Source organism: Alnus glutinosa, chromosome 4 (genome assembly GCF_958979055.1).
Source record: "Alnus glutinosa chromosome 4, dhAlnGlut1.1, whole genome shotgun sequence".
Lineage (NCBI taxonomy): Eukaryota > Viridiplantae > Streptophyta > Magnoliopsida > Fagales > Betulaceae > Alnus > Alnus glutinosa.
Window position 1 is genome coordinate 28,355,094 of NC_084889.1, and position 8,783 is coordinate 28,363,876.

At 36.1% G+C, this 8,783-nt stretch overlaps 1 protein-coding gene across 2 annotated transcripts; it reads right to left on the bottom strand.

Annotated features, from left to right (window-relative positions):
- Positions 1-101: 101 nt before the first annotated feature.
- On the bottom strand, positions 102-4,813 carry LOC133867190 (uncharacterized). 2 transcript variants are annotated; one of them, XM_062303901.1, is made up of 8 exons: positions 4,605-4,813; positions 4,235-4,463; positions 3,896-4,079; positions 1,503-1,573; positions 1,339-1,416; positions 901-988; positions 691-746; positions 102-606 (listed from the first exon to the last, which is right to left on the bottom strand). In XM_062303901.1, exons 1-8 carry the CDS (start codon positions 4,668-4,670, stop codon positions 527-529), a joined length of 852 nt encoding a protein of 283 aa, XP_062159885.1. In that variant the 5' UTR covers positions 4,671-4,813; the 3' UTR covers positions 102-526. The 2 variants fall into 2 exon arrangements, with proteins under 2 accessions (XP_062159885.1, XP_062159883.1); XM_062303899.1 differs by having other exon boundaries at positions 3,896-4,094.
- Positions 4,814-8,783: the final 3,970 nt, after the last annotated feature.

The following is an 8,783-nucleotide window of genomic DNA, read 5'->3' on the forward strand; positions in this document are numbered from 1 at the left end:
TATGGCAAGAAATCTCTCACTGTCTCACTGCAAATGGGATGAGATTATCATAATCAACCTTTTCTTGGCTGAGAGGCTCATGTGAACAACAGGACCTTTAAAACATTATCTTTAATCACTTTCCTGAACTTTGATTCAAACATGCAAACCAAGGTTGAGTAGATTGAGGCATTACTTGATCAAGGACACCTGTGTCAAGCTTTTGGCTGCTCAAACCTCTGATTCATTTCATTGCATTCTAGAAATGATGGGTCTTTCTGGTCTTCAACACACTCATTGCCCTTTGTATTTTTTTTAAGCTTCTACTTTTCATGGCCAAATAATTACACTGTACAAAATGGATTTAGATTGCAACATGCAAGTGCTTGAGTTCCAATACACATTCGAAGCCACAGATGTGTACAGTTTTGTCATAAGAACAATACAACTGATTTTAGAAGCAATAAAAACAGTCAGTTCTATGCTTCTATTGCTGATCTGTTGCTCTACTTCAGTACATCATTATCTTTTTTAGAAAAGGAAATCCTTATCTTCTGCTCTTGTTTGCTCGTTGAAGAAGCTCATCCATTAGTAGATGTGCCACAGATTTGTATCCCATCTCCCGAGCTTTGAGGTCAATAGATTGCAAGTAAATTTAGCAATGAGAATTTGAGTTGGATATCATGAACAGAATAAGAAAGTTAGACAAACCTCTGTATATTGCTAGGCCAGTTGGAGACATCTTTCGCTTCCTTAGGCAAAGTGAACTATCCAAAACAAAAACAAAAGCTTCAATCAGTTCATCAGAAAAGGACGCAGCAAATGAATTTGGATATATGATAGTATTGCTTAAAAAAATCACAAGAGACTACTAAGTTATGATTTAAACTGATGGCAATCTTCAGATAGTGACTGCCATACCTGTTACATATCCAGTAGGGTAACAATCCAGTTTCTTCTACACAGTGAGGGCACATCCATTCCTTATTCTTTCTCACCTCCTCCATCTCTAACAAAGAATTATAATAGAAATGTTCAGAGTAATTATTTCGAAGTCTCCCCTTTCTTCATAGAGAAAGTAATTATTTTGCAAGACCCCCACCAAATTATATAACCCCAAACCCACCACCTTATGTTTCTTTTGTTTCCCTCTTAAAGAAGGTCCTTATCTGACGGTTAGAAGTGAACAAGTGTCCACTCAAATAAGGTTATTCCTATTATTTGGTCCAAAAAAAAAAAAAACAGAATAGAAAATGGATGATCTGGCTCCAAATATATGTCTCATTTTAATGCTCATAATTTGTTTCCTTTCATCTGATCTATATAACATTTTCCTTGGTTCTTTATATATGGACTTACCTTCACCATACCTAACCTTGAGACAAGCTCGACAGAGAACACCATAGCTAGAATGACAAACTGAACAATCTGTCTTCCCTGTTCAGAAGAATGTGTTCAGAGAATGTCAAAGTCATTCAAGAAATATTTAGAATGCAGCAAGTGATTTCAAAAATAAAACTAACCTATGCATGGTTGATCCATGTCAAAACTACCACATCTCTTGCAATCCTCTTCAACACACAATGTCTTTTGCCTGCAGTTATGAATTTTTGGATTAACAATGACATATCATCTCTAATCACAATTTCATTTCAGACAAAAACACACTACAAAGTTTAAAACCAAGGGACACTAAATCTGACACCAAATTTGTTTTTCTAATAATTCGATAATTGTCCCAATAATTTTGGTAACTCTAATAAGTTTTTCTTTTGCAGCATTGATGTGAATGCAAACGATTAAGATGTGCAGAATCCGCAGCACACGCTCAAGAAAAATGTCAACAAAGAAGAAGCAACAATTAAGATACAAGAATTTAAAGTGGTTAAGCAACAACAACGATGTTTCTTCTTCATTAGTATCGAGAAAAAATACAATGAACCTCTCTCCCCTTCTTTCTCATGAAACCTCAAACTACCTCTAGGATACAATGTGTAAGCCTATTGATAAGGGATTTTTTATAGACAAATACAATCCTCTCATGAGAAAACCATGATTCACAAATAGAGAAATAATAGGACTCATAATCCTAGGAGGATACACAATCCTATGAAAGAAGGCATTAGGATTTCTAATCTTGAAACTATAGGATTCCAACATTCTCTCACTTGCAGATTAGTTTTATGAATAGCACAGCGAACATGCTGCCTACATCACAATTTGTCAAGTGACAACAAGCTCAGAGAAGCTCAAGCCCATAAAAACTCCTCTCTTGCTATATGTTTCGCCAAAATATCCACAATATTATCATTGGTATGGATCTTTTCCAAAACAATCAACCCATCTCCTACCGTCTCACGAACGAAGTGATATTGAAGATCAATGTGCTTAGTCCGTGCATAAAACATAGGGTTTTTTTGTCAAATGCGCTCTAAATGTTACAATGAACGATGACTCTATCTTGCTTAACCCCTAATTCACCAAGCAATCTTTTCAACCAAGCAGCTTTTTAATATGCATCTGTATCTGACATGTACTCCGCCTTTGTAGTTGATAAAGCCACCACAAACTGGAATTTTGACATCCAACTAATTGCACTAACAGCCAAGTTGAAAACATATCCAGTAGTGGACATTCCCTTATCATAATTTCCTACAAAAACCTACATCCATATAACCAACCAAGTCGATATTCTGACCACTGTAACAAATAGTGAAGAATCCACTTCACAGCAGCCCAATGATCTTTACACAGATTCGACAGTGCTTGTGCAATCTTTGGTCTACTGCACACCATAGCAAATATGCATATGGTACATGAGAAATATCCACATTCTCTCCTTCAGTTGCTGGAGATTGATCAAAACACAAATTTTTTTTTTTTTTTGATAACTAATAAAATTCAATAAAAAACGTAGAGGGGCGCAACAAAATCAAAACACAATTTATAACTAACAAGAGAAGGGGTATTGTAGCCAGTAGTGGACATTCTCTTCCCTCGCATTCAAATGAGGATGAAACACACTATGTTTTTCAAGATACCACCGAAGCCTCGTTCACAATACCTTTCGAACCCTTTTCAATTAGAGGTGTTTCAGAAGGAGCCACAAAGAAGTTTGATCACAAGCTTGTTCCAAAGATATTCATCGCGGTGTCGTTCGTACCCCGTTTAAATGTCTTTAGCGAGAAAACTGTGAAATCCTAGCACGCATTTGAATACGTCATTATCTCGTTCGAACACCGTTGCCTCAAACAATGTATTTTCTAAACTGACTTGCACCTAAAGCCTTTGCTTTCCAAGGGTTTATATAAGAATCATTACCTATAATTTTCACAAGACCTTGAGGCTATTATTGTGTTCTTGAAGAAAGTTTTAGCATCTCTATGCTTTCATTCTTAAACCTTTTCTAGACAAACACAAAAATCAAACCTTCAGCCACCAGAGTTTCGAATTATAGAGGAAGATTGGTTAGAGTTTTGGAAGCTACTGTAATAGAAGAGACTAACGAATCGTTAGTTGGGTACAATTCAGGTTTACTACAAAGGTTTTGTAAATATAACCAATTGTAATTTGAATCTTCTATAGTGGATAAGTCTCCTGGAGTTGGCTGCTCCTGGAATGGTTTTACTTTCAAAGAGTTTTGTTAAAAAGTTTCTACTTCATCACCAAACTTATTGTGTTTGATCTCTTTACTACTTTATTTAATTTTGATGAGATTGTGTGTAGTTAGTTCCGATATTTTTGTTGATTGTGATTATTGGACAAACACCAATTCACCCCATCTAGGTGTTATTTGGGGTCGTAGGGCGAATTTAAGAGATTACTATGAACACTTCAGGAGGTAATTAAAATTGCAGTATAATCTATTATTTATTAAACAAAAATTAGAATTGTGATGCCAGGTTATAGACAAAACCTGCAGTAGTGGCAAGAAATTCCAAACACAGGGTTATAGACGCTGCCCCTTCCCTTGCTTTTGCAACGCCGGGCAGAATCTTCAGGCGACAGATGAAGCTCCAAACCACTTACTTTCACCACAGGCTTGTTTGCAGGCCTTCTCCCTTCTCTTCCATATCTAGGATATCTCTCTTCACTCTCCTCTGAAACACCACCCACTTTCCCAACAGTTGTAGTTCAAAAAGGTCTCCAACTCAAAAACTTCATTTTTTTTATTCTTTTCCGACACTACCTCCGCTACCAAATAAAGCACACGGAAAAAGAGAAAAACAAAAGCAAATAAATCTCAAATAGATACCTTCTTTTCCTCTTAAGCGTTCAGACCGGCGCCGCGAAATTTGCTTGCGCGTGACGTCGGCGGTGGCAGTTGTCTGCTTCAAACGATCGGAGCGACGCAAAGGCGTGATCTTGTTGTCTTTTTTATTGTATTCTCTAACTTGGGTCTTCGACTTCGCAGGTTTTGCCGACGAAGCAATTGACCGGAGTACGGAGACTGCTTTTTGCAGTCCCAGTGATGCCAAGCGAGCCTGTTCCCAGTTCATTATCAGTGAATATATAATCATTCATTATCAAAGAAAAAAATCAAAACACAAAATTGGATATATCTATACACACAGAGAGAGAGAGAGAGAGAGAGAGAGAGAGAGAGAGAGAGAGAGAGAGAGAACCTGGTTTTCTAAGATTCTTGCATTTCGGAGGTCTTCGTAGTCACTCTTTGTTCGAAGTCTTCCCATTGTTTTGGTTCGACCAAATGGAAAAGGGAGGCGCAGCCGTGCAGGGCCAAGGTTTTGTCTTTGGGGACGGAGGGTCTTGCAAGGAGAAATGACCGTCGCGGTAGAACTTGTTTCTGAGTTTTCCCAACGGTCAGGTGTTGTCGTATTGAAGGGGAGGACATTTTTGAATTTAAAACTTCAACGGTAAACACGGAAACGACAGCTAAACTTCAAATTTTAACCCACAATCTGACAATCACTTCAAATTAATTAAAAAATCTTATTCTTTGCCATGGATGAAAAAATTTTCTAATCTATAACCAATCAACATTTTAAAACACAATTAATAAAAATACGATTTTAAAAATATAGTTAAGAGTTTGGCAAAATTTGTAAAATGATGTTTCTTTTTTTGTTTTTAAAATTATGATTTGGTTTTTAAATTATTAGGAAATATTCATAATAGCTAGTAGATGAGCTTATCTAATTCTTGGCGGCCCATCCACATATATTATTCCTAAAATAGGCCAGTTACATGGCCTACTGGATGACAAGTCTAAGCCCATCTAGTAACAACTTGCGAATAGCCAGGAATATCTTGGAGATGTCAAATTTCGAGATACCCGGGAGTATTTCGGAGATATCAAAACCAGAGACACCCAAATTGTAGGATCCTGGATAGTCCGAGATTACCCCTCAGAATCAGAGAATCGTTTCTCTCCATATTTGGAGTGAACGGTTGAAGTCTCACTATAAATATGCACAAGCCATCATGTATTCTTCCGTAGATATTATTGATTATTGAGAGTTGATACATATTCTTCCCAAAGACTGACTTAAGCATTGAAGTGGGACCAGCTTACACCCCAACAAGCTCTTTTGCTAATTTTCATTGTTTTACAAGAAATAAAAAATAATTTTCTAGAAGTTTGTGCCACCATAAAGGAAATTGCTTAACAAAAATCATACATTTTAAAATTGTATATCCTTACCTGCTACACGAAAATATGAATTTTTTCATAATTTCAAATTGCCTTTTTTATTTATTTATCATTATTATTATTATTATTATTATTATTTATGAACACTCCAAAGAAGACGCTTTTTGTAATTTTGTTTGAAAAATACACGTTCCACCTATGAAGTTGCATAATCAAACGCACTTATCTTGCGCCATTTGATGTTAGAGGAAAAAAACAGAAGCAATAATGCCAATAAACAAACATTTATATATTTATATTAGTGGGAGATTTGAAGTTTTGAATGGTGTAAGAGAGTATGAAGAAAGATTAAGGGTATACAATCGGTTGCGGTTGATGTTATTTCCTCCTAACCTCAATCACAACCGGTTTAGATGTTTATTCAATTTTAAAGAACCATAACCATTAGGGGAGAGCAAAAACCGGCAAACCCGCCCCAACCTGCACCCCCACCCCTAAAAACGAGGGTTTTAGTGTTTTTTTCGCGGGTACGAGTTGGATTTTAACCAACCTGTGCGGGGCGAGGCACGGGTTTTAATTTTTTTTTCCCCACGAATCCTCGCCCTGCCTCGCCCCTCCCCACCTAAATTAAAAAAAAAAAAAAAAACGACAACAACAACAAAACAAAAAACCCTAATTTGTTAACCCTTCTTATTATCTTCCAGTGCCCCCCCTTCATATTTCCTTTTTCTTTTCTTCTAGATTCTTCTTTCTAGGTCACCTCCTGACTGAGGGAGGAGTTTGTCAAGAAGTGTTTCCCCAGATGGGTCTCCCAAGCAAATCAGAAGGGGGCGTGATTTTAGTCCCTCTTCTTCTTCTTTTTCTCCAAAGCCTTCTTCAGGTACTGCTCTCTCTTCTTCTCCAGGAACTGCTATTTCAAATTTTAGTTTTTTCCCCCTTTTTTTTTTTTTTTTCTCCCCTGTTTGACGATGCCTAGCATGTATATATATACTTTAACCAATTTATTTTTTGTTTTGATGAAACTCCATATTTAGTAAAAGAGAAGTTTGTATTACTCTGAATATGATGGTTTGCTCATTATATATATACAGAATTCTACTTATGATTATTGATCTGGATTTTTGGGTTGTGGTTGATTTTTAGTTGTGTTCTATGTTTGGATGCTGGGAAAGTGTGGGAAAAGGGAAAGAATTGGAATTTTGAATTTTGGGTCTTGTTTTTTGGTTATTGGGGGAACTAAACCCGCGGGGATCCCCACATACCCGCGGATCCCCGCCCCGCGCGGGTGCATGGGGATTTTCACGGGGTGCGGGTTCCCTTTGGAGAAACCGCACCTCTGCGGGACGGGGTCAAAAAATCCCCATCCCCGCCACCCCCCCGCCTCATGCTCAGCCCTAATAACCGTTAGGCCTGTTACGGTTAAACGCAACCGGCGATTGTATGGTTATTGAAAGTTGGTTATTAACTATAACCGTTTTTCATAAAAATCTAAAACACTTTTTTATTTTAACCCTTGATTGTTGCACCATTTCAATATATTTTTTTATAAATAATGGCATATTAAAATAAACATAAATTCAGATAAAATCAAGCAAGCCTTGATTTAGATGGCTGGTATTAGTAGTTACAATAATTTATCATCACCAGGCTGAGTGAGTCCTCAAGCTCAAGTATAGCTAGACTTTGATAAACCATACAATTTCCATTTTTTCATGTTTTCCTGTAAGCATGCATAAACGTCAATCTCTAGCAATTGCACAATCAAAGACCTCAGCAGGAACAATTATTATTATTATTATATATTTTTAATATATATAATATATTATAAAACCAGTTACTTCTTACCAAGTTATTAACCGCTTTTGTCAATCTTTATAATCGGTAATCGCAACCGACTTAAGCGGTTATTCGATTGCGGTTATTTATGGTTATGTGGTTAGCAATTATTAGTAGTTAATAATTGTCATGCGTGTACATCCCTAAGAAATATGATTATATAATAATACATCATTTTGAATGATGTATTTATATTCATATCAATGGAACGTACAAAAATTTATATCATTATTTGATAATCCAAATTAACTAAATAAATTAAAATTAGATAAATGTAAAATCAATCCCAATGGTTGGGTATGGCTCATGAGCCACCCCAGAGGTGGGGGTGGTCTACAAGCCACCCTCAACCCATTGGGCAGCCACCCCTATCCTCTCTTTCTTTCTTTTTTTTGTTTGTTTTTTGTTTATATATATATATATATTTAGTTTTATAAATGTATATTTTTTATTAAGAGTGACACGCGTAATTATTTTATTGGCGCTGATGTGACACTTAATAGAATCCATCAAATGTTTTAACGGCATTTGACTTCATGAACTAAATTATTTCTTTGGCATAGCCTACGGACCTCTGAACTCACTTTGATATAACAATGAACGATTTGTAATTTAGATCAATCACATGGACCCATGGCCAAGCTGTGTGTCGCAACAGATCCGTTTAGATTTTTTTTTATTAGAATTTTTTAAATTAAGGATAAATTTAATGGTTATTTTAACATCACATGCAGATCACGTGATGCGCTTGCCATTTAACTTAACAAAGATTCCTAACTTAGGAAGATATTGAAAAATTAGGAGACATTGTAAATTGGGTAGTTGTCGGAAGGGGAGGGGAAATGTAGCTTTCCCTTTATATTTTTTAAGGCTTAAAATAAAATATTTTCACCCATAGTCCTCTTCAGACATTCACCAGAATCACCACTATCAACACCAACTCCCACCAAATTAAGCCACCCTCTACTAGTGCCACCTCCCCCAACTTAGCATAGAAGCTAGCACGCACCTTCTTTTACTTCTTCAATGCCACAACACATGCAATCGATTGACAACCTTCAAATATATTGAAAAAGAAAAAGGAAGAGTAAATATGATGCATAAAATGATTCTTATTATTATTTTTATACCCAAGAATTCCTTTAAGGCAAAGCTATTTTGTGTATCCATTCATGTCGGGCAAACTCCTTGAAAGGTTTTGAACTTGAATGATTTTATTGATGTTTAGAACAGTTTATGTAAAGGATTAGATTACATGTAATCCTATCCAAGTTCAAAATTCAAGAGTGTATAACAGAAAATATAATTCAAAAATACAAAGATCGAAAAGTAGCGTGAGCAATTAAGGCTCTAATAC